This window comes from Perca fluviatilis, chromosome 4, assembly GCF_010015445.1.
Source record: "Perca fluviatilis chromosome 4, GENO_Pfluv_1.0, whole genome shotgun sequence".
Taxonomy (NCBI): domain Eukaryota; kingdom Metazoa; phylum Chordata; class Actinopteri; order Perciformes; family Percidae; genus Perca; species Perca fluviatilis.
The window spans coordinates 24,139,781-24,166,621 of NC_053115.1; the positions used below are offsets into that span (position 1 = coordinate 24,139,781).

At 40.1% G+C, this 26,841-nt stretch overlaps 1 protein-coding gene across 4 annotated transcripts in view; it reads left to right on the plus strand.

The window, feature by feature from the left end:
* Positions 1 to 26,039, plus strand: part of LOC120558070 (cadherin-22-like) — a 193,427-nt gene extending 167,388 nt beyond the window's left edge. For all 4 annotated transcript variants that reach the window (XM_039798916.1, XM_039798919.1, XM_039798918.1 and 1 more), the window contains 4 exons: positions 14,319 to 14,436; positions 17,941 to 18,090; positions 18,401 to 18,502; positions 24,387 to 26,039. In XM_039798916.1, coding sequence (XP_039654850.1) covers positions 14,319 to 14,436; positions 17,941 to 18,090; positions 18,401 to 18,502; positions 24,387 to 24,916 — 900 coding nt within the window. In that variant the 3' untranslated portion in view covers positions 24,917 to 26,039. The remainder of the gene's footprint in view (positions 1 to 14,318; positions 14,437 to 17,940; positions 18,091 to 18,400; positions 18,503 to 24,386) is intronic.
* The last annotated feature ends 802 nt before the right edge of the window (positions 26,040 to 26,841 follow it).

Sequence of the window (26,841 nt, forward strand, 5' to 3'; positions counted from 1 at the left end):
CTGGAAGTTGCATTTACATGTGTAATGAGGCTCAGGCCTCTCCTCCCCTTGATCCACAGACTCTTAACCACTTATAGCCCCCCTGTGCCTCTGCAACGCCGCCCGCCTGCGCCATTCTAGAATATTGTCTGGTCTGATCTTCCTCACTCCCACCTCGCTCCCTCTCCTATCTGCGAGAGACCACATTAACCTTCAGCTCCTAATCACACAAAGATGATTAGTCTTCCAGCAAAAAGATCATTGCTGGCTCCCAGCATTGTAAAAGAAAAGGTTTTTAATGCTCTCATTAGAGAGAAATGCAGCAAAATATTTCACACTGTAATTACAAGCCAAAGGAAGGGATTTCAAAGTACATAGAGGAGAATATGACATTCAGCTTCATTGCCATATCTATCTATCTATCTATCTATCTATCTATCTATCTATCTATCTATCTATCTATCTATCTACAGTCGACAGTCCAGGAGCCCTCACAGTCCAGGAGCCCTCACATGACAGGAACATCTGACAATATCTTCTTCGCAATTTTTGTATCCTAGTTTTTTGACTCTTTGTGTAGGTTGTGTGGAGCTCTGTTGGAGTCTGCTGCCGAGATTGAATGAAAATGTGTTAGCCTGCCCCTGGGTCAAAGCTTTCTCATGCTCATTTTCAGCCTCAGGGGTAACCACTGGGGGCATGGGTGAAACAATTTTCTCCTCCATGTTATTTTCAGAATAATATTAAAAAAAAACTACTAGTTGTTGTCAGTCACTGCATCTCTACCTTTGAAAAATGGAGTGAGTTGTGTGAAGAAAATGTTGTGGGTCCGTGGATTCGCTGTGTCTGTGCTGGTGCCGAGAGCTGGTTTTTGTAGCATTTCTTCTCTGATTAATGGCAAGGATAGAGCCTTTATATTGTTGGCATTCCAACTTGTAGAAAGAAATCAATGAGAAAATGAATTACTTTATCATATATATATATACCTTTCCAGTGAAGCAAGACCAATAAAAGTTTAGGGAATGACAGGATAAACAGTACTGAACCAAAGAATTGCCTTGCAAACAGAAGCCAGTTTAATGCTTCTGAATTTCTCCCCATCAATAAGTGAGAGTTTGATTCACAATACTCTAAGAAAATCTGAGGTGCTGGCACTCTGCCTTCATCTAAAACCCTTTGGTCTCTTGAGAGGTAATCGAGTTGTTTGGCAACTGTCCGATCAGCGCAATTTGGCCACATCCGATATTCAAGCTAGGTCTTGCACAGGTCCAGGGAATTGGAGCAAACAAGATGATGTCACACAGCTTTTATGAAATGCTGCCATTGATAAATTGATGCATGTTTTCCTTTCCTCATTATGCCTTTGTAGCACAAAAGGAGCTCTGTGCCATTTCTGAAATATCAGCCAACACACACACACACACACACACACACACACACACACACACACACACACACACACACACACACACACCTGCAAGCACATGCAAAGATCATTTAATTTTGTCATTATTCTATTACTTAGGATCAAAATCCCACGTGTAGTCATTCGTTTGACTTTGTGATAAATATGAGCAGAAGTGACACTGTAGATAGGTTGCATGTTTTTAGGTTTGTCATGAGGCAGCATGTGAACAAAGCTGGGCTAACATAGCCCATTATTATTATCTGTTATTGTTTATTACTTCATAAAACAGAGTCACATAGTCCTAATTATTTAATTATAACCAACAATATAGTGTATGTGAGTAGTCCACATAAACTAGTCTGTGCAATCGATCTGTGTCTCAAATGCAAGCCAGGTGTAAAAGAGAATTTAATGTGCATTTTAAACTCAAATAAGAGTAAAGCAGAGGAGAAAGCCAACATACTTTAGTATTTTTTACAGTAGTAGTGACAAAGCTTGTGATGGAAACTACAACTAGAAATAGTACATTTTTGGGTCTGTTTCTCCTTGGAACTGACAATTTTGTAGTAGGACATTAAAATTAAATATACTGTCGAAGCTTGCTGTGAAGTGTAAAATTAGCATTAAGGTTCCCCACATTTGTAAGATTTTCTTTGGTGTTCTCTTACCTTACAATTTAAATTCAGAGGTAAAAATCGGAGGGTTCTATTGAAGCAGAGGGCTGTTGCCTGATATGTTAAAACACTTTAATGTCTACTGCTTTCGAGGATTCACTTATTTATTCAGTAAAATTAACTGCCAAAGGAGGAGCCCAGAGGTATAAGCATCAGCCAACAGATGTTTGTGTGTAAAATGAGCTTCAATTTAGTTTTAGCTCCCCAGAATGTTGTTAATCAATTTTGAAACTTGGACAAGGCAACAGCTCTTGGAAATAGGCATAATTAAGTCCATCTTTCTTTCACCTGGAATAGATGTCAAACACTGGCGAGCTGCCCTCTTTTGCCTTATCCATATGCCTGTGTGTCCAGAGCCCTTTGCTAACTTCATCTTTCCTCTGTGAAAAGGAAATCTGAAGTAAGAAGAATTATTGCTGCTATGTTCAGTATCTAGCCTCTCTCACCTTCTTTATAGGCCTGCTACACTGGCAGAATTAATTAGAGGGAACACAACAATTTCTATTTTCAAAACTATTCAAAACTTTTCACAAAAGAGTGGTCTTTTAGTTCCATGTTGCCATTGCAAATCAGCTAAAACCCACTCATGAGGCATTATGAGTATCACTATATTGATAGAAAGACTTCATTGTGGCTAATTATAGGTAAACAGTCATTTATTGTATACCTGAATTGTTCAATCAAGCTGTCAATGGCTTATAACGTGGTGTTTTCTGTTGGTGGTGGTGTTTTTTTCATTATTATTTAATGATGTGACAAATTCTGTGAAAACAGGTCAGCAAGTCATGTGTTTGTTATTATGTTCTGTGTTCTGTGTGTGTGTGTGTGTGTGTGTGTGTGTGTGTGTGTGTGTGTGTGTGTGTGTGTGTGTGTGTGTGTGTGTGTGAGTTCTGGGGACCACAAGCTGTTTTTACAATGACGTTGTGGGGACTTACCTCCTATCTGGGCACCTTTCCCTTCATAACCCTCAACGCATCCATCTCATCCATCTTGTCTGTCTATCTTTCTGTCTGTCTGTCTCTCTGTCTGTCTGTCAGCCTGTCTGTCCGTCTCAGCTGAATCTGCTTTCACTTTCTGTTTACTACAAATTATACCATAAACACAATCGTACGTGCTTGTCCCTGCACGGATGCATACTACAATGGAATACATTGAACTGCATGCACACACCCACACACATGTATGCACACAGCCTTAACTGTCACACTCTTAATACAGCAGATCAACCCCGGTTTACTTAGCTAATGATGAGCGTTCCATTGTCTCTTGTTGTGTGCTGTGTTATCAACCAGTCTTGTTCATGGAGTGTCAGCTCCCTGGCTCAGGTCTAGCTTTCAGTGGAACCACGGAGAAAATCAGATTAACCTAAGCCTTTTAACTGCGGTTGGGTTTGATCCCATTTGAGAGCTGGCAACACAACCTATTTTGTTTGTGTTTAGAGGGAGAATGCATGCGGAGAGAGGAGGAAGGGTAGCCAAGAGAAGTAAATAAAAAAACGGGTGACACAGGCTAAGCAGCTTTTGCTTGGGGATACAGTTCAAGCCAGGGCCATGACCCAAAGTGTTAAATAGCTTCTCACCTTTTATATACAGGGCTTTCTAGGGATCTTATACAGGCTGATGTTCAGAGATGGAAAGAGAAAGCGAAATAAGTGACTTCACAGAAGGACAAAAGGAGACAGATAAATACAGGAAAAAAGCATATGGTAAATACAGATTGGATTCACACTTCTATCATATTATCAAGTGGAACACATGTGCACAACCGTGCCAAAAAGACATGGATTCCTAATCAATTTCTCGTTTTATGTGCAGTTTGCTTAAAAATACTTTTTTTTTTTGGGCCAGATCAGATTGTTTCATGTCTTTGGAATGATCTGAAGATTTGACTGGAAGGAAATTATTGTCTCATCAGTAATAGCAAAGCAAGACAGAGAGAGCTTCTTTTTCTGCCTTTGGCATCAAAACTCTCTCAAACTGCCCGTTTGCAACATAAACACACACGTTTGAACTTCTATGCTTTTGAGGACCCTCGTTGACGTTATGTATTCAAGCTAACCCATAAACCGTAATGCTAACAACCAGAGTAGGCTCGACACATAAGCGAACTAAGCGGTTGCTTTAGGCCCCGTTGCTACTAGAGCCCCCCTAGAGCGCTTGAAATGTCCCTCAGGAGAGCTTGAAACAAAGCTGATCGGCCCATACGCTCAACCAAATTGAGTAAGCCCCTGCAAATTATGGCAATGTCAATATTGTGTCCTTAATGTTTTAAACTTCTAAGAGAGGATAAAGCAGAACTATCCACTCACATAAGTGAAGAAAAAACACAACATGAGAGTGTATTTCGGGGACAGTAAACATGTTCTCCTCTCTGTGTTTGATGTTAGCAAATAATAGTGACATTAAAGGTCCCATGACATGGTGCTCTTTGGATGCTTTTATATAGGCCTTAGTGGTCCCCTAATACTGTATATGAAGTCTCTTTCTTGAAATTCAGCCTTGGTGCAGAATTACAGCCACTAGAGCCAGTCCCACAATGAGCTTTCCTTAGGATGTGCCATTTTTGTGTCTCTAGCTATTGAGGAGGAGAGAGGGCGGGGCAAGTTGGAGGGTGGGGGTGTGGCCTTGACCAACTGCCACTTTTCTCGTTTGAAAGCCATGATGTCTCTCTCTCATGGGTTGGCCAAATTCTCTGGGCGGGCAAAGCAGAGAAAGGGGAGGTAACCTCGCTTGTTATGACCTCATAAGGAGAAGATTCCAGAACGGCCCATCTGAGTTTTCATTTTCTCAAAGGCAGAGCAGGATACCCAGGGCTCCGTTTACATCAATCACCATTTCAAGCCAATTGGGGACCATAAGCAGGCTGGGGGAACGGATATTAATGTTAAAAAACCTCATAAAGTGAAATTTTCATACCATGGAACCTTTAAGTTGATGTTCTAGCTTGCAGAGTATCTGTCCTGTCTCTCTGTGGGTCTGTGTGTTTGCTTGCTTGCCAGTATCTTCCAGGGCTGCGTTCTGTGACGTGAGAAGTGAGACTGAAATACAACTATTTCTACATTTGATGAACGCCAATGGGCAACGGTGTTTAGAACTTCAGCTCGGAGAAGATAATCCAAGTTGAAGAGATGGAAAGCAATAGATTGGCTATTTTATTTTGAAAATGTAGAAAAGGAAATCTTGAGGAGCCAGTTTAAATGTGCCTGATGCAGCTAATAAAATTAATAATAGTATTTTTATCAATAGCCTGATTTACATGTGCTTAAGTTTGTCAGTAGATGCTGGATCATCAGCAAACACAGACTTTGAACAATATTATTAGTGTTTTGTAATAAATGTATGTTCTTCACCATATGGTTGCCTTGTGCATTATATCTTTTTTATTGTGTCATATCCTTTTTATATTTAGACATCTTACACATTAAGAAAGGTGAGATTCAGCCCTTTTTAATGAGAATATAACACTAAAATATGCATCAAACTATTTGTACATTATGGGTAGCAACACTGAGGGGGCCCCCAAAGTCTAGGGCCGGCGTTGCTCACCACTAACCGAACCTAGGCACTAACCTTTCCATCACTATGATAAAAAATTCTACCCTTGGCCCCTAAAGCCAAGTCTTAATCCTCAAACAACACTTTTAGAAAGTGAGGACTGACCATGTCATTTTCCAATTGTGTTCTCACTTTGAATCTACAAAAAGAAAGTGTGATGATTCACATTGAGCAACTTTGCAAGTGAAAAAACATACGAACTATTAGGGCTCCAAAGCATGTAACATGAAATCAGATGTGCTTGTCTATAGCTTTCATATTGCATTGTTAATACAACTTTAACTAAATCATTATTCCTTAAAACTAATGTTGAATGTCGTACATTTGGAATCAAGACTTGAGTCAATCTTTGAAAAACAAAATGTTCATGTCCTGCTACTCTGGATAACAGTGTTATGTAAATCCATAAATGCAAATATAAATGTAACTTATTGCAAGTAAAACAAGGCCAACAGTGTGGCAATTTAGTGCCATACATCTCACTGTGCTCAAAACATCAAATTTCTATAGGGCCTTGAAGATTTTAAGATGTGCTGCAGTTTAACAACAGTATTACCATTCAGCCATGTATTGGATCAAACCAAAATAATACAAATCTTAGCTTAGTGATGTTATAGTTATTATAGTTCACAATATTTATATCCCCTCTTGATTTTCTACCATTCTAGATTAATTTCCTGATTTGCCCATTTTTTCAATCTGCTGCACCTCACTGAATGACACGTAAACACAATCTTTGCCTCTCAGCCCTTTCCTCGCCCACCTCGCGGTATTTATCTGACTGAATGCAGAGGGACAGATATCATATAGTGCCATGTGTGCAGAAAAAAGGCTGGGTGGAAACCCAAAACTAAGTATGGCCTGAGGTAACGGAGGCCTGTCAGCTCTGCCGAGCCATCTCACAGCTGGCAGACTGGGTCACTGCGACAGATCACCTCAGTTTGGCCACGTCATCGCCAACCTCCAACCTCTGGAAGAGTCCGTTTGAACTAGCTAAATGTTAAGCCTGTCTGAAACACGTGAGCGCAACACTTACTCACCTAATGCACATATAGAAAGACTACTAAAACAAACACATACAGGCAGATGCAAGACATACAACAGACTAAAAGAAGAATTAGCAAACCAACATAGAAGATAAAAAAGCCAGACAGATTTACAATTGTGCCAGACAGTATTTCATAGGAGACTGAGTGAGTCATTTGTTCTACTCACCAAATGCCTCTTCCTTTGTATCAAATGTTAACATTGCATCAGACAAACCAGCAGACAAGAGGGACTGGAATATTCACTGTTTCTTGCAATATCTTATTAGATTTACCCTGTTCATGTCAATGTTTACAGCAAAAAGGTTTATGTGCATGTGATGGGAAATGTACATGTGTCATTAGATGCAGCCCTTTTGCTGTTTCAGTGGTTCTCTGCAGTTGGAAATTCCTCAAGCCTAAATAATATTTATCAGTGGTTAGGTTTTCTAACCGGGATTAAACAAAATAAGATAAAAACAAGTCTAGCCAGGATCAGCAGATCTTTGTTTCTAAAACTTTTTGTGCAACATCATCATCCTACTTACAGTATGTAACCCAACGTAAACATACACTCACCTTAAAGATTATTAGGAACACCTGTAAGATTTCTTGTTAATGCAATTATCTAATCAACCAATCACTTGGCAGCTGCTTCAATGCATTTAGGGGTGTGGTCCAGGTCTAGACAATCTCCTGAACTCCAAACTGAATGTCAGAATGGGAAAGAAAGGTGATCTAATCAACTTTGAGCGTGGCATGGTTGTTGGTGCCAGACGGGCTGGTCTGAGTATTTCACAATCTGCTCAGTTACTGGGATTTTCACGCACAACCTATTCTAGGGTTTACAAAGAATGGTCTGGAAAAGGAAAATCATCCAGTATGCTGCAGTCCTGGGGGGCGAAAATGCCTTGTTGATGCTAGAGGTCAGAGGAGAATGGGCAGACTGATTCCAGCTGATAGAAGATCAACTTTGACTCAAATAACCACTCGTTACAACCGAGGTATGCAGCAAGGCATTTGTGAAGCCACAACACGAACAACCTCGAGGTTGATGGGCTACACCAGCAGAAGACCCCACCGGATACCACCTCATCTCCACTAAAAATAGGAAAATTAGGCAACAATTTGCACGAGCTCACCAAAATTGGACAGTTGAAGACTGGAAAAATGTTGCCTGGTCCGAGGAGTCTCGATTTCTGTTGAGACATTCAGATGGTAGAGTCAGAATTTGGCGTAAACAGAATGAGAACATGGATCCGTCATGCCTTGTTACCACTGGGCAGGCTGGTGGTGGTGGTGTAATGGTATGGGGGATGTTTTCTTGGCACACTTTAGGCCGCTTAGTACCAATTGGGCATCGTTTAAATGCCACAGCCTACCTGAGCATTGTTCTGACCATGTCCATCCCTTTATGACCACCATGTACCCATCCTCTGATGGCTACTTCCAGCAGGATAATGCACCATGTCACAAAGCTCGAATCATGTCAAATTGGTTTCTTGAACATGACAATGAGTTCAATGTACTAAAATGGCCCCCATAGTCACCAGATCTCAACCCAATAGAATCTTTGGGATGTAGTGGAATTGGAGCTTCGTGCCCTGGATGTGCATCCCACAAATTGCAAGAGGGAAAACGTGCTAGCTTCACCACCACAAAAGGTAGTAAATTGTAACATAAATTATTTAACCTGGTGTATATACTTTGTCTATCCTATCAATGGCTAGCCAACAGGCTACGTATATGCTCATGATATGTGATATGTAATATGTGATAACATGAGTTTATTACATGCTCGTTAATTAAAGAGTCATCAAATTATGCATTGTAGCTACTGTAATGTGGGCTTACCAATTTAGATGATCATATTATATATATGTATATATATTACTTAAAAAGCTTGGCTTTTAATCCTATTTTAGCTCTTTCTTTTGAGTTCAGAGCAGTGCATTGAGACATTTAATGCTCCACTGGACACCATAAGGATGCTTTTTACCACTGAAAATAATGGATGCGTTTGAAAACACACCTCTGACGCTTATAATGCATTCCAGGCGTCAGAGATGAACCTCTCTCAGCACATTTTAAGTGGCTGTCTGTTTGTTTGTTTATTTATTTATTCATTACCTCCAAGCTGCCATCGTGAAATGGTTGATTTCTGCTGCGAATAAGAAAGCTGCCTCCCTCTCGCAACCTTGACCTTTCAGACACCTCAAGTGCAGATGGGATATACTTTTGGGAAAGTCTCCCCTTCTAGCTTTCCAGAGATGCAAGAGATTTAAGGGGGTCAGGAAAGGGGACTGCTAGATAGAAATCTAATTAGGTGATTTTGCTCGAGGGAGCTTCGCTAGCTGCTCGATAAACTCCCACACGCTCGCTCTGCTCCTCTCTCATATCCCTCTCTTACTTCACTCTCTGCCTCCCCTCAGCAGTTTGCACTCACCCCGAGATGCTGCCTGAGTGTCCCCCTGCTGAGGGCAGAGTCACAGGACGCAGATGATGACTCACTTAACTACATCTTCACTGCTGTTCATATCTCTTCAAAGAAATGAGTAGAGTCATCTCTCCGCTGATGACAAAGCTTTTGCTTTAAGTGTCTTCTCTTCTGCTCATTATTCCTCTACCTTCAGAACGGAATAAAGGGCTCCGAAGAATGATGAGAAGATAAGACGAGGCCCGCTTTGGCATACAGCACACTTGGATTCTTCATAGATCATTGTGGATTGACTGGATGCGTGGTGGTCTTTGGAATAATGAAACTTAGAAGCGCATGGTACAGTAACTCATGTGAGTTAGTCATGCAGTAGTGTGGCAGCTTTTGCAACCCCTCAACCTCCTACAAAGGTTGTTAATATTCAACTATTGTGCTTGTTGGTAATGTGCAAAGCATGAAGTAGTGTAATATTAAACTAACTCTTACCATGATGGGGAAAATACACTGGTCCTGGCATATTCTGGCACACCATACAGATCATGGAACTACTCTGGGTGTGCCACTCCAGGTAGAAAATGGGAAAAATATGCACTGCTGCATCCTGAAGCTGGGAAACAAGCGATTGGTACTTTAATGTGCCAACAACTGTCAGTGAAAACAATACATCTAGGTGTTTTGACACACATGTTTGTATTGCACTGTACTCAACCTTTCACAAATTGGTTTTATTTGCTTAACTTTAAATATACAGTACCTTAATCATATTTTAGTTGCCAAGCATCGATATTGTTGGCTATCCAGTTGGAAAACATTAGCAGTCACACTTTGCAGATACATTCAACACAGTATGAATAAGGACATAATCTGGACAGCATTACACCTTTCACACAACTTATTTTGCTATTAATCAGAGCCAATAAAAGCCATCATAGTTCATAAAAGTATAGCAATCTGGACCATGGTAAGATTTGAGATGGCATGTAATGATATTTTTATAAACACTAAATACAGGCTGTAACACCTGTTTCATTTCCATGTGTTTTTTGTGTGTTTCTCGAGTGCAGAATTTCCGGCGTGCTAAGGAAGAAGCATGTGATTTACCCTGAAATCCTGCCGTAGCATTTTGTAATTACAAAAGTAAGCCGTAATATCCCAAACAACCTCCCTGAGCTGTGGGTATGACTAAGCCTGTTTTGTGTCTGTGATGCAACGTGAGGAGCTGTTTATTGTGAAGGTACAATAGTGGCCCGGAAGTATGCTTGGCAGTAGCTTAGTCACAGTACTGCATAGCCACCGCTCAGGCTCATAATTCAGAGTTGTGTGCAGAGCTCTAAAGGAATGAGGCTGTCTCACACAGACAGGCAACATGAGCTTAAAAGTTACACAATAAAGCGGATGTCTTTATGTGCCAGAAGGTTGTGGAGTATATCTACAGTATTGTTTGAATAATCAATTTGCAGGTAGATGATTAATGAGTGACACATCTTTCTGGAAAGGAGAGGTATGAGAGGGAGATAGTTTGGAGAAGATAAAAGTAAAGGCCAAGGAATCAGAAGAAAAGGAATTCAGTGATGAATTTGAATGTGAAAGAGCTGAAGAGGCAGAGAGGTAGAGGGGAAATGACAAAAGAGTTCAGTCCAGTAAACAAAGCCGTGTTTAACATTGTATAAGTATCCTGCCCCTTAAATAGGAGACTGCTATCGTAACAACTGAATAATGGTTTGATATATTTCCTTCGATGTTATCTGATATCGTAAGGTTTTGTAAGACCAGACAAAGGAATTACAACCATCGAACACCGTGCTTTAATCATTCTGCGAAACGCCTCACTTAATAATAGTTCTGGGAGTTGTTTGTCATGTGTGCCACTGCGGATCCTTAACTGTGTATGTGAGAGAGAAACAGAGGTTTCACTGCAATATAAAACTAGTCTTGCTTAACAACAGGAAAAAGAACATGTGTTAGGACCACTGTTAGCAAAAACTAATTATTTGTGTTTCGTGGACTTCCAAGTCAAAATGTATTTGGGGGTCCTTTTACAAGGTTTTACAAAAATGAAAACAGCCAGTGGTGGATGTCACAGGGATTGCCTCTCTCAGTCTCTTTTCCCAACCGTTCACAATTTTTATAGTCAAGTACAATGTGTGTGATGGATAAATTTCTCCATGAGCCTCCTGACCCGCTTTGATGTGTTCTGATTCATCCTCATGCAACTTATTGATTGGTGGTGGCTATTTCAGTTGATTATTAAGGAATGTAGAATTGTTCAAATTCAGTAGGAATATATTTAGTAAAGAAAGGTCTTTGTGCAGAATAGGCAAGAGTGAACAGCTGACTGTGTGTGCAGTAGGAGTTATGCTTCCGATACTTGTAAAGGCTGACAGGAGTGGGATGAACTGTTGCTAAACAAATACATGACGTGTAAATAAGAAAACGTGGAACATAAACAAACTGAGCTTCCATAAAGTCAGTGGCAGCACCCAGCTTTTCCTGTAAACCAGAATAAAAACAGGTATTGTGTTTTTGACAAAATGACATTTGCCATCTGTGCTACAAGTTTGCTGCATTCTGTGATAGACAACAGCAGTACGTAGATACGGTACACAGCACATGTTTGGGATAAAAAGAGAGACATAAGCATACAAAACTGTGCAGAATTTACTGAATTACAAAGTATTTTGTAATGCTGTGCTACTGCTATTCAATCATTCTGAAACTGTCCTTTAAAGGAATAGTTCGACATTTTGGAAAATACATTCACACGCTTTCATCGATACCACTCTTCATATCTGTTTATTCAATATAAGGCTACAGCTTGATTAGCTTAGCTTAGCACAATGACTGAAAATGTTTCAAAACTAGCCTACCAGTTCCTCTTAAGCTCATTAAATAATTTAAAATAAAATTAAATATTTTGTTTGTTTAATTCATACAAACAAACTAAAACAACAAATTCCACGTTTCTTGGCCAGGAGGGGTAGGCATACTATAAGTTCCTAGAGTCTCTGCCAAGAACTTGTCTAATACGTAACTTCCTGTGAAACTGCAAGTCTTTCCGTGCGTTCATGGACATCGGAAAAACGTTTTTCCGAGTGAAAACGTCACCATTCACGTAACGTCCTGTGGGAATCAGAGGTGGGAAACTCGGGCTGGATTTTGATACCCGAGTTTCCCAGTTGGTGACGTGTTGTTGACAACTGACGTTTGATGGAGGCGACTTTGGTTCACAGAACATATTTCAATGACAATAAACTATTTATTGTGGACAAATGCCTCTGCCAAGAAACATACACAGACATAACATGTTTCAAATTAGTCATAAATAGGGTTAGGGTTGCTGTTGTTTGAAGAAATAACGAAAGGTTAAGTTCAAATGGGTGAAAAAATAAATGTTGGTCCGTATCCCCATTGCGTGTTGCTGAGTATTGAATTTATGAACCGAAGTTATGAACAACACTTTGTGCCACAGTGCACCCTGGCACTCAGACAATATATACAATATACAAATATATACTAATCTCTTTGTTTTTTACACTTTGGTATTTGAATGAATTAAACAAATAAGATATGACATGTTAATTAGTGAATTTAAGAGGTGCTGTTAATTAAAAAAATGTAATCAAATTTCATTGCAGAGTACATGTTGATTCACTATTTTTCATAGCATTATATAGCTTTAGGATAATCAGACCAGCTCTGTGAAATTTATTTTACTTGGTGGTGCTTTGTGCTTTGGCAGGGTTCTCTGTGTGTCTCTTTGTCGCGTAGCTGCCAAATAATGGCCATAGCGGACATATTTCACAAATAAGAAGCCTCAATCAAAAGAGAAAACCAACTCACTTCTTTTGCAGCATGGGATATTTAGTATATTTTACACCAACAAATAGCCTACTACTCACACAATTACAGGTACCTTACCACACTTATTTAGGTGTGCAACATCAGCTCTTGACATCTCTCAACAGTAGTTGTTGAAAAATCAAAAAAATCACATCATTCACCAAATGTATTATCAAAAGAATAGACTGATTATTTAAACAAAAGAAAATAAAGCTTAGAAATATTCTCAGGCAAAATGTGAATATACTTTTCTAACACACACACAATAGAATATAATAGCTTTTGTTAGCTCAAGGCAAGCAAGCATTATTCAAAACACTATCTGACTGACAAACTGATTATGGATTATATTATTGGACTAAGTATTTTTGGAAAAATTAGTTATTTCCAGTTTATACAGCTTCAGGACACTGCTATAAAATGTAGTTTAATGCTTCAAGGGGATTCAAGTTTAGTTTTAAAGCCTTTTAAGCCAAAACATCTTTTAACTTGGCTCATTATGCCACTTGGCTGTTGGTCTGCTGTTTTTTTAATATTCATGTAGAACATTTTGACATTTAAAAATTTTAACAATTCATTCAGCAACACTGAATAGTATATTTTTGTTTTTTAGTGAGACTGTGCTAACAAAAGTGAGGGAAAATAATAAGAAATATGTGGACTCGTACATAGTGTGGTGGCAGCGGATGAAACAGAGCTGACGGATGTGAAAATATTATTTATCAGCTTGTGGTTTGATGCTGGCTGCAGATTTATAGGATGAGAGGAGGATGAATTGTCACCGAGAGGCCTGTGTTAAGGTGAAAGAATCTCCAGGGGCTGTTTGATGTCTGCTCAGCTCTCAGTGAATCAAATCTCACTGTATTGTGTCCACACAAAGTTCTCAAAATGGGATCACAGTTGAGTTTTATCTTTGAATGTAGATCACTATTATATAGCATTAGATAGGAGGATGACAACCTCAATGGGTCTCTGTGTCTTCCTTTCTGTTGCTCTGCACATTTGCATTTAGTGTCTGCTATTTCTTACAGCAAATATGGCAGCCTCAGAGAATATCCTGTTCCTTTTCTGTTCAAAAAAGGCTTTTTAGTGAGGCATTTTATGATAGTTTTGCATTTCTAACATTAAGACATTTTTTTATGTTCCTGTGTCAACTTTCTGGAGAACAAAGGTTTATCTCTTTGTGACTGTAGCCCCTTTGAAATGCACATGCATCCAAGTACACTCACTCCACCTTACTCCCTCCCTCATGAAAGAGGCATTTGAAATGTAAAGTGTAAAGTGCTTTTCATATTCATTTTCTTGTTCCTATTGAGTGGATCTGAGCAGAAAATCTAACCTATGTTTCTTTTCTTTCTTGTCCTTTTATTTCCCTCTCTGCTTTGGTTGCTTCTCTTTTCTTAGCTAATTCACACCATCAGTGTAGTGGATAGAGACGAGCCACAATCTGATCATCGCTTCTATTTCACCCTGGCTCCTGAAGCCTCCAGCAATCGACACTTCACCCTGCGGGATGTCAAAGGTGAGAGGGCGAAGGTCCTATGTTGTGGTTTTTATGGGGGAAAACTAAAGTCTTTCACCCAGGAAATGCCTGTTTCTTAGGAGTGTTTTAATCCAAACCATGACCTTTTTCTTAATCTTAACTTTTGTCATGGCAAAACGGTCATATTTTGTGGACTTAATTTAACCCTAATGTCCGCCAAAATGACCAGCAGCTCGCAGTGCTCTGTACCCGCCTCAAAGTCCCCTTTTTTCGGGTACCTGAACCACTAACTACCCCTGATACAACGGAGGTCTGTAGCCAGCGTCACAAAGCTTTGTAGCAGCTTAAACAACTAGCAAGTGCTGCTTGGCGTCATGTAGCCTACCTCGTAGCCAGCTGGCGTCACATGACCATCCGCTGTCATGTGACCAGCCGGCGCTGGTCACGTGACCAGCCGGCGCTCTCCTAATTTTGTAGGATATCATACGTTTTGGTGTGTATACATTTTTCGTACGATATCATACAGACCCTTTCATGAGAATGTGTTGCTCTGAGTACATTTGGTGAAATGCTTGAGGGCATACTGCAAATGTGGACCTTATGGCAATATTGAGTTAGTTTAAAAGACATGCAGTTTCAAAAACTTTGAAATAATTGATAACTATTTTAGTCACCTTTGCTGTTGCCGCCCCACGCCTATGGAACAAATTGCCCCTCGACATCCGTCTTGCACCTACAATTTCAATTTTTAAATCTAAATTGAAAACATATCTGTATTCCCTGGCATTTTAAATTGTTTTCTGATGCTGTCTTTTGTCTTGTTGGCTGTTTTACTGTTTATTTGTTTTTGCTTTTACCCTGTTCAGCACTTTGGATAGCTCCGCTATGTTTAAATGTGCTATATAAATAAAATTTACTTACTTACTTACTTCATGTGCCAGATGGTTGATGTTTTTAAAATAACAATTCAACGAGTATACTACCAGAAGATTTGGATAAAAAAAAATGCAAAGTAGTTTTTTTTGTGCCTTGGCATGCACCAGATTATCAGACACATTAATTTTTTTTATTATTATTTTTGGATAAACAACACCTGTTCTTGTCCTCATAGCAGAGTGATACTATTGGAAAATATGATGTGTGCCATTGCATTCCTGACACTCTGTACTCTTAAAATTGTCTGAAGAAGTTTGCTCGACTGGACGAACTGCATCACTAAGCTGAGCTTTTTTTCCCCACAGTAATAGCGTTTTATACTAATTTCATTTTCTTTCTTTTTTTAACACTTTATTTAACACATAATCTTTCCTTGATTCCTCTTAAATAGCATGTCAACAGCCTACAGCTAATTTTCTCAAGTGTCATCATGAAAATGGCATTCCGTTGAAACTCAACATTTACACATATCTGCACAATGTAGGGAAACATTAAAATCACTGAGCTCCCCAGTGATGACTTTGCTTTGTCAGGAAGATTAGTTTTTTTAAGCTTGTCTGCGCTTGCAGATCCCTCGTTTAGAGATGTGTACCAAAGTGAATGTGACATCTGGCTAAATCAAGATTGATCTGACACCGGGAAAATGTCAGGGAGCAGCCCTAGCAAGGGAAATGTCATAGTGTGAAGAGGCAACGAGGCCTGCTGCAGTCCCGCTCCCATGCATGTGAATGGATACACACATAACACGGGCCTTGTGTAAAGTACACACACGTGTGTGTAGACATGCAGGAAGAAGTACGACAGAAGTGTCCCTCTGGCTCTTTCTTTCTGTCTTGTACACATTCGGGTAATACAAACTCGTGCATAACACACACACACACACACCACAACATCATGCAGACCACTACCTCTCTGTGATTGTGTGTATGCAGATGATTAGGGAAAATCATTAAATGTCACAGTATATTGATGCTTAGATTTAATGTATCATGTTAACTTTCGCCCCATTTCCCCAACATACCCAAACATACAAACACATGCACAAATACACACATTTATTTATATATGTATGTAAGAGATATGTACTCATGAACACAAACACTACCTCAGACCATGTATGTATTTTGGTAAAAGACAAACAAAACCCCACACAGACTTTTGATCCTCCCACCCCTCTTTTTTCCACTCTGGTGTCTCTTTTCATTGACACATTTGTCAACCTGTCACTTTCAATCTGTCACTTCCTCTTTTCCCCATCATGGCCTCACATGGTGTTCTGTCTCCAAGCCTTGACACACAATGATGAAAAGCCCCCCATATTGCTAAACTCTTTTAAGTCGTTGATAGCAGTCTGCAGAGCAAAACCTACACCACAAACTGCCGTCATGTTACCTGGAAAATGTCCCCCATCATGCTTTCAAAAAATGTCATATGATGTGAAGCTGAAGGAAAAAAGAAATTCACCTTTTAGTGGATTATTTTTACTTCTTTCATTTTACGCATTTGTGAAAGGTTTTGTATTCCTTATTTTATTTGTATGTGGGTTGGTCAGTCAGGGACAAAATTTCGAGAGCCTTTTTGCACATGTTCCACAGTGGGAGACATTTATAAAGTGTTGCAACATCATCATAAAGTACTATGCAGTACAGCCACCAGTGATTAAAAAAACACTGTAAAAACCGGGTAAAAACACTGAATAAAGCAGTTTCATGTTAAAAATCTATTTTTCTAAAGCAGACAGCCGTGGAAGAGAATGCTGTGTTAAAGTCAGAAAGGACAAACTCAGGGGCGTAACATTCTCGTAGATACAGTAAACAGTAATATAAAGATTGTTCTACATGAGCCACAGAAGCTGTAGGGCGACATGGATAACGGTGATATATGTTCTGGGAGATGGATTGCTTGGTATCCGCAAGTCTACCCACAAAGCTTCTCTGACTCTATTTGTCAAAGCCTCCTCCTGTATTCTGTGTTACATTTATCTAAGTCTCCGGGAGAGGGCTGATATATATACACCGGTGAAGTTTAATTTCAAACAGTGACTCTCTCACTCATTTTCTTTCCTGTTTTTGTTTGCTGAAAAAAAAAAAGAACATGATAAATGTTAATAGCACAAAAGCAGTTCTCTTCCCCAGTGAAATCGTTCAACCCTAAGTTAAACTTGACAGTCCTGACACCCTTCATCTGGAGTCCTTGAACTATGCATTATGGCACATGATTTATTGAGACTATGTATAACAAGGATGGTGCTTTTCTTTTCATTTGACCATTTCTTGAGGAAGTTGCTTCCATTTTTATTTTAATCAAACATCTAGGCATTTAGGCAAACATCTTACATTGACAAATTTCAAGTCTTAAACAACTATGATTTTAGTAATCAAATAGGCCGACACTCCCACTTGTTTCTACGTCCATCAGTACAGTGTTGAGTTCAAAGAACTCACTGGATGGAGTTTCATCAGTTCTACTGCAGCCTGGTTAAAAAAATCAGTGAGCAGACAGGAGTGGTTTAGATCTCAAAATATTAAGGCATTCATGTGTAATTCTCTGCTTTTTCCTTGTCTTTCTGACCCCCACCCCCTGACACACTCACACCCACTCACCCAGACCACACAGCTGGCATCCAGACTCAGCGATCAGGCTTTAACCGCCATGAGCAGAATGTGTACTTCCTGCCTATCCTGGTGGTTGACAGCGGGCCTCCTTCCCTCAGCTCCACAGGCACCCTGACCATCCATGTCTGTGGCTGTGACGCAGGTGAGAGCTACTATAGGAGCTGCGCCATCATTAACATTATCATCATTGTCACCTTCTGCATCAGCAGTGCTAAAAAGGTCATCTACGTGCCACTGGTTTTATCAGCTTATATTTGTGGAAAGCAAAATAACACAAGGCCACAAATCTGCAGACAAATGCCCCTCAAGAGGGATTTCAGCTGGGTGAAAATATAATATACACATAATAAAAACTTTTGATAAAACAGTGCTTAATCCTTGTCCACTGAAGTGACTCATAACTGGTGTTAAATCTGTATAGTAAATGCTATTTTTTTCTTTGTGGAACACAGAGGGAGCCATCCAGTCCTGCAATGCCACAGCCTATGTAATGAGTGCTGCTCTCAGCCCTGGAGCTCTTATAGCACTACTGGTCTGCATGCTCATCCTCATAGGTAAGCACATGGATGTACTCATGTATATATGAATGAATGAGCAGATAAATGTATGGGTGTATGATGGATGACTAGAGCGATGGATAAGCACAATTCATTATTATTGCTTCTTTGGGGTCATTGCTAAGTTCAACTACTCCAGCAGGACCACCACAAGCACTACGCTCAATAGTGGTATGTACTAGTAAAACGGCAAGACTGCAGGGCTGCACCTACAGTAAAGACACAACTCCATGTCTGCTGCTCCTACAATCATGCAACCAAGCATGTGTCTTTTAATGGATTGAACCCTTTTAGAAGTTATCTATATTTCAGGAACAATATTGCACATGCAGTGGCAGAAAAACTATGCTGAATGACAAACATGATTGATTTTTCATCTTTCTTTCATGAGGCTTTCCTGTTGGACATTTTGTTGCCACTTTTCTGAGGGGAAAGCTTTTGTTTAAACAGGAGCACAGACGCCTGGGTTTATGAATGATATCAAGCCACTTTGATCCTTAGAACACAGATGGAGAGGGAATGAATGGGGATAAAGTGGAGGGGGTTGAGAGAAAGCAAAAAGGCAAAAGAGCTGCCTCAGCACTTGTATACCTCTGGAACCGCAGGCTTTAAATAGACAAGGCTTTCCAGACATTCTGTCATTTATATACACGTATACACACATGCACACACTAATACACATGCATGCACACGCTCACCCTCTCAGAGCCCGAAGAGGTTTAGTATTGTCATATCTAAAAAATTTATGAAGTAGCTTCTCGTTCGTCCCCCCGCTGCACGTCTTAGCCTCCCACTCCTCAGTGACAGAAAGAAACGACAACGCTCTCCCGGTGTTTTGTCTCCCCCGCTTGCACCGTTACACATTGTGTAGGCAGTGAATGATGGATGATGTGACACCAGGCAGCTTTAACTGTGACTTACATTGCTATCTATTTCTTTTAAGAGCTTTTCTAATGAGAGTTGTTAAAACTCTGTCTCCATTAACCAAACCATCGACTGGAATGAACTTCAAAAGCAGAGCATCATTTATTCATCATAGTTTTAAAAGCCTCAACAAAAATGTTATGTACAAATCTGAGGCAACCTCGGCTGGCTATAAAAAACTGTTTGTGGTGTTTCGTGGTTTTGGTGTTCTGGGCTAGATGATATGCCCTCAAAGGCTGTTGGAGTTGAAAACACTCTGGCCTTAAAACTTGTGGAAAGCTAGACACTGTGCAGGGAAATAGAGTTGTGTGGTGCAAACATAATCTTTTTCATTGCAGCCTTGGTTATTTGAATGAAAACATACATTACACGTTATTCAGAGTAACATGCTTACTGTAAAGACTGTGATGCTTTAACTATTTTGGTATTTTTTCATGTTTTGTGCCATTTGGATTTAACTAATGAAATGATAGCAATAGTGCCAGTGACTCTAATCTGTCCATGCAACTTTGAGTGACTAATACTGATTGGTAAAAATGTTTATAATAATATTACCTTTATTTATAAAGCTCTTTTAAAAACATGTTACAAAGTGCTTTACATTGATTTAAAAAGCAACAACAACAATGACAGAAATGGCAGAAACAGAAATGGCAGAAAATTAACAAACTAAAATTAAATCAATAAAAAGCAAGTCTAAAGTAGTGAGCTTTTAAAAGAGACTTAGAAGCTGACAATGTGTTGGCTTCCCTAATCTCGTCTGGTAGGTCGTTCCACAACTGGGGGGCCCGATCACCAGTTTTGACCAGGGAGTGACCAAGAGTGCCCTTCCAGAGGATCTCAGGTTACCTTTAGGCTTGTATGGGGTAAGAGGTTCAGCTATATATTTTGGAGTTACCCCCATACGAGCCTTTAATAATAATAATAATAATAAATTGATCATTAAAATTTTAAGGCTTTCAGTCCCTCCAAAATGGACTGAAAATGCATCAAAGCATTGAAGGACAGGTTAAGTCAGAGTGGCTTGGCTTCTGCCAGTCATCATGTGGACAGTACAATCTCAGGGCTACAGGGTCTGGTATCTACCGTGTTGTGTGATAACAGACGGGAGCGAGGCATGTGGCAGCAATCTTATCGACTGCACATTGCGCTTAGACAAATAACTCCTCACCTATTAACTGCAATGCATTTTGTTCTCTCAATGTGCCATTACCTCTTGCTTCTTATCTTCTCTCTCACACGCACACGCACATGCACGCACGCACGCACGCACGCACGCACGCACGCACGCACGCACACACACACACACACACACACACACACACACACACACACACACACACACATACACACATATGCAACATCTACCTAACCAGCCAGCCAGCACTCCCTCTCTCCTGAGGCTGGACCACCTCTATTACATCAATTGTTGGATGATGAGAAAAATGAAAACAAATTTCTGCCTAATTATTTTACAAACAAACAGTCCCTCCATCAGTTCATTTATAGGCCTGATGTGATGAATCCATTCCACTGCTTTGCAGCATCTGCATGCATCTATGCCAATTACCTCCCATCTGCTTGTTATGAACTCCTGGGTGGGGGGGCGGCGGTGGCGGCGGCGGGTGGGGGACTACCAGCGCAGCCCAAGGGTAAATTAACTGTCTTGTCAGGAACGCTTATTGCAACATCTGTACACATGGGGACCAGCTTTGTATGTATAGGAGGCAGCTATACACAGGTACATATGCTTCCTACTAAGGTACATTCTGTACATGTGTTGTATTAACATTGCCTGAGGCATGCTAATCTCTAATAGAATGAATAGGTTTCCAATAGGTTACAGTTTAAGCATCTGTGTACATAATGGGCTGTGACACTCATGTTATCAGTGAGGGAGGGTTTTTCACAAATGAGGTTATTTGATCGTCTTTGCTTCAGACTGAACTGCCACATACTGTCACTTCTTCAAAACTATTCACTGAAAAAGCAGCTGATCTGCACGTATGAGGGAGTTCATAACATCAAGTTTTCGACCTCCTATTACTCTTCTCATTAGTGTGAATTTAGAGTAAGTGTCTTAGGGCCTGTTTAGTATGCATGGCAGTGTGCACTGCAATTTACCACAAACCATGACTGTTTCCTCAACCCAGTGGCAATTAATTCGCCCCATTCATGGAGGAGAAGAATAAACACAATGGTTACAGACACCGCTTTCCCAATGGAGCCCAGCAAACAATGTAAGAGGAGAACGAATGTACATTATCAGTCAGAGATACTGCACAAAATCCCCCATTCAAGATCAGCAAGGCTTTTTAGGCTTGCACAGCTCTTTAGGCAAGGAACACACAGGGCGATTTCACTCTGCAAGTTATTTCTTAGGTCATTTATACCAAATGAAGACAATTACTAGGAGCAGCAACAAGTAATTTGTACAGATTCCATGTTTGAAACCAATGTTTGTTTTGCACTTGGCTCTAGAGAAAGAAAAGAAGAGCGGAAGGAGATGAAAGCAAAAGGTGAAACATGGTGTTTTATAGTCACATCTTGAAGTAAGGTCACTTGGAAAGAGTGCATTTGGCCATGGGCTTTGTTCACACTAATGTGCTTTAACATGTGTGAATTTCCTGCACACAGCACATAAAGTCATGACATTGATCTAGTTAGACTGAAACGATGTGGGCATATCTCATTTTCACAATGTATGGATGGGTGTTCTGGTGGAGCATCAAACAATCTGTGCCGTGCCGTCCCAGACAGCACAGGCCCCATTATAATTGATAGTCTTTTTATCTCTGTGGGCTTGTGGGCATTTGTTTTAGGCAACAGGCTATCTGTTCCCGAAGATGCATGGTGCCTACTGGTTAATGATCTATCTAAATGTCTCTTCACTGGCATCCCTTTAGAGTAGTTGCTCATTGTCCCTGCTAAAGGGAAGAAAACGTGATTCTTTCCACTGTTACACAGTAGCACAGTCCATCGCTGACTGGCCACAGGAAACATCCTGCTTGTCACAGAAATTCATTATTCATAAGCCTGTTTTTTTAAGTGCTCATATTATGCTTTTTGGCTTTTTCCCTTTCTTTTATTGTGTTGTACATGTTATAGGTTTACAAAGTGAAAAAGCCCAAAGTCCACCCCAAAGGCACTCCAACAGAAAACACTGTTCACAAACTGCTCCAAACAGCTCTATTGTAGTCCAGCCTTTACTTCCATGACGAACGTGCGTCACTTTGTAACATGTTATAATGCTCGCCTAGCTGCTAGCATGGCACTCCCTCATACTCTGCTTCTGACTGGCTAGTAGTCCTTACCTAGCTACTGCGTATGTGCGACTCCCAACAAATTATTTCTCAGCATGTATGACAAATTACTAAAAGGCCACTCGTAGCTCTTACAAATTCAGATGATAATGTGAAGTGGGAGCGCAGGAAAAATACGTCCTAGGAAAAATCACATTTATTTGGATTAGGTATCCATTATAGAGATAGGAGTTAATAAACTGATCTACTACCAGCTACTGTGAATTCACACATTTTGGTATAGCGGTTAGTAGCCATTTTGTTTATTTAATGAATTAATTCCTGCATAATTTTAGTGATACACATATTATGATAATGTCATGTTTGTATTTGTGAGTAGTTACCACATACTGTATATCAATCCCTGTCCACATCCTTCTTTGCTTATTAGTCAATCAAAAAGAGGCTTGATTGCTGTTTATCCATAAGACTATAGTTAATGGAGTTGTTCATTATATTTCTCATACACCCCAGTGTATTCTGTGCGAAATTCATTTATAACTGCCTGTAATATGATTTTATCATCACTGAAAATTATATTTGATGTTGCTGCAAGTCTGAGACAGATCTGGTGGAGGTTTCATAGGGAAGGGTGCAGCCCCCAGACGGGCTGATGGAGTCAGGGGGTGGGTGTCTGAGCTGTGTGAGCTAAGTGAGACTTGCCTAATCACAAATGTACGCAGTAATTAAAATAACTAAGCTGAAATTAAAGCCTCATTGATTTATCTCTGCATACAGCCTTTGTTTTCCTCTCGTCTCATTAGCCTATAACGTGATCCATCTCTATTGCTTTCCCTTCTTTAATTCAGACTTAATTTTACGAGGCATTTATTTCTCTTTGTAGGTGGTTGCCTCTTGTTTTAAGTAGTGATGGAACCACAAAGTCTTAGTTTCACTCGACTTGGATGAGTATTGATATACAGATTGGTCTCCATTAGGCCTTTTAAATCATATTTCTGGGCAAGGCAATCAGGATTGTGAAAAATCAATACTCATGCATTTGAAATGTAAAACTTGTGAATATATTATCCCCCCTCCTTTGCCCTGAGAGGTGAAATCAAAATCACAATAGAAGTAGTTAGAAACTTTCCCATGAAAAGTGCTTGTAAATCCATCATGCACTGTGCATGTTTGATGTGAAGCACCATACACCACGGACACATAGTATCACATTTATTTTCCTACAGTTGTTTTCTTTAGTACTGAATGCCCTGGATCTGAGTTTGGTATGTCATCATTCTTAGCAAGATGAAGAGAAATTCCTTTTTTGCATGCAAGCTTCTTAAAGTTAGCCCGACAACTCTTAATCGATTGCTACTGTGCATCAAGAGAGTTAAAGCCACAGATGTCTAAACGCTTGCTGTAATGACAGTTTATAAAATCCCTTAAATGGGAACCTGTCTTTCTCTTGGCTTTTATCTCGTCCTACTTTTCCAGTTCATCTGACAAATTCATATTTAACCTTTATGTTGTGTTGTGCCAAAACAAGGGGGTGCAACATGTGCACTTAACACTTAACAATATCAAGGTTTTTTTTGTAAACTTGTTCAATTAACCTGTGCATTTTTTACCATTAGTGTGGAATTACAAGCATTGTTTTTTTTCTCTCTCTCTCTCTCTTTCTCTCTGTCTTGTTATGTCTCTTTCTTCATCAGTCCTTGTCTTGCTGATCCTGACCCTGAAACGCCACAGAAAGGGCCAGAGGATGGCAGAGGATGAGGAGGACATGAGGGATAACGTCATCAAGTACAATGACGAGGGCGGAGGGGAGCAGGACACTCAGGCGTACGACATGAGCGCCCTGAGGAACCTCTATGACTTCCCAGAGGCCAAGAGCTGTGACTCTGGCCCGGACATCCGCTCACTGCCGCAGTGGATACAGGCTAACCGGGTGGGTGGTGGTGCAGAGGGAGCTGCAGCAACCGCGGCAGACTTCTCCCTATTCAAAGGCTACATCCGAAAGAAGGTGGAACAGGCTGATGCCGATCTGTCGGTGCCGCCGTATGACTCCTTCCAGACGTACGCCTTTGAGGGCACCAGTTCACCAGCGCTTTCACTAAGCTCCATCCACACGATGTCCACCACCTCGGAGCAGGATTTCTCCTACCTCAGCGACTGGGGACCACGTTTCAGGCAACTAGCGGGCTACTACGCTCCAGAAAACCCCGAGGAGGAAAGGTCCTAGCACAGCTTCTCCTCTGCAGAGAGACGTTTAAACTCCTTCTTCTGCCTCCCACTTCTCTGCCTCCTCTTCTCATCCTCTGGCACTCATCAGAGCCAGCACTGTGTACTCCTTAAAGACAGAGCACCACTCCTTTATCTATTTTAAAAGAAAAATCCCATTGTCAAACTTTGAAGTTTTTGGTTTGTTTTTTACTCTCTTTGTTTTTTTGTGAGAGTTTTTTGGACTCCAGCATGAGAGCTCTGGCGATGATATGAGAAAGAGTAACGAAAGAGATATCCAGTCACCAAAATTGCCATTTAGTTTGGAGGATTTTCTCTCTCCCAAATCATAAATGAAAACCTCTATTTTAAGCAGTGAGACTGTTTCCAGAGTTTCAGAGTATAAACATGATGTAGGTAAACTATGCCAAGGCAAACCTGTTTGACAAACATGTATTTATTTAAGGAGGAACTATTTATGTATTTATTTGTTTTTATGTATTTATTTATTTATTTACACCATGATCACTATGGCAACTGCATCAGTGAACTGAAGTGCTAAAGATAAATTGAGGGGATGAGGACATTATTAAAAAAATGTGAGACAACATGGAAGAAAAAAAACCTGAATTTCCTGCACTGTGACTGCAGTGGCAGGGTGAGGTGACATCTGGGCCATAAAAAAATTACATTCTGGAAAATACAGTATTTGTATTTATTTTCTATGACCACTTTTGTAAAATAACCAACTCAAGACATTGATGAAAAGTAGAGGCAAGTAGAAAGAGGGAACAGATAGAGTGAAAGAACTGCAGAAGAAAACGTGCTCTCTGTTTAGTCGGAACGGTTGAGACTGACATACTTTTGCTGTACTTTAGTGATTTATAAAAGGGTTTTTGGAGGTCACAAACTGAGGACAATTGTGTGTTAACAATTTCTTTTCTTATCCTCTCCACAGCCAATTGTAAGGCAATAAGGCACAAACCGCAGCAGTGATTTAAGACTGAACAAAATGACTATTTCATGGAATTGGCTGGTTGCCAGCATTGTCCCACAGGGAGCCAATTTTCATTCCAGATTGTGTGTGTGAATTTGTTCAATTCATTTTTTATCCTGAGACATTTGATTTTGATATTTTATTTCCTTTGGTGGAGGGAGGGAGGGAGGGGGACTAGTGACAACAGGATGGTTGTGTCTAATTAAGACGGAGAAGGGTAACACATGATGAATGGCCTGGTCACATCCACCTGATATCCGCAACCTATTCAATGTTGACCTTAACTTGCAAATGTATTTAAAATGATAAAAAGAAAAAAAGATGAAAACAAATAAATATTTAAGTTTTTTGGTTAAAAAAGAAGCCTACATCTCACTGTGTGCAATAAACTTCAATTACTCAGTGAATTACTCAGTAGAAGAGTTAACAGTGATAAAGCAAATACAGCATCCGTGTAAATAATTATGATTTGCCGCTTGTTTGCTGAAGATGTCTCCTGAATTATGAATCGTGGTGGAGCTAGCTTGTGTTTAAACCAGGGGTAGAGTCAAAGAATAGTCCTAGATGAAAACAAACGGGCCATATGACAGCCAAACAAAGACTCTCCTCTCAGCATGGTTCCCTCCTGCCTTCTGCCAAACTACTGTAATTGTCGTAGTTACCAGAGGATGCTGAATATGAAGTTGCTTTCATCTTTATGATCTGCTGCTAAAATGGCCAGTCAGACAGTGGCTGATGTTCACATGCACTTGCTTTCATAACTGGGTCTCAAAGAAACACTCAGCTTTTTTCATTAGTAGGTCTACTGTATCCGCTGAGTGTATTCTGAGAGCTGGCTTTGGATTGTGTCTCAAACATATATTATTCTTCACTGCTGCTAAACAAAAATAAGCTTTCTCCACACTTTTGCAGCTGTCACACTCCGTTTTGTCTGTAAGTATATGAGTGAT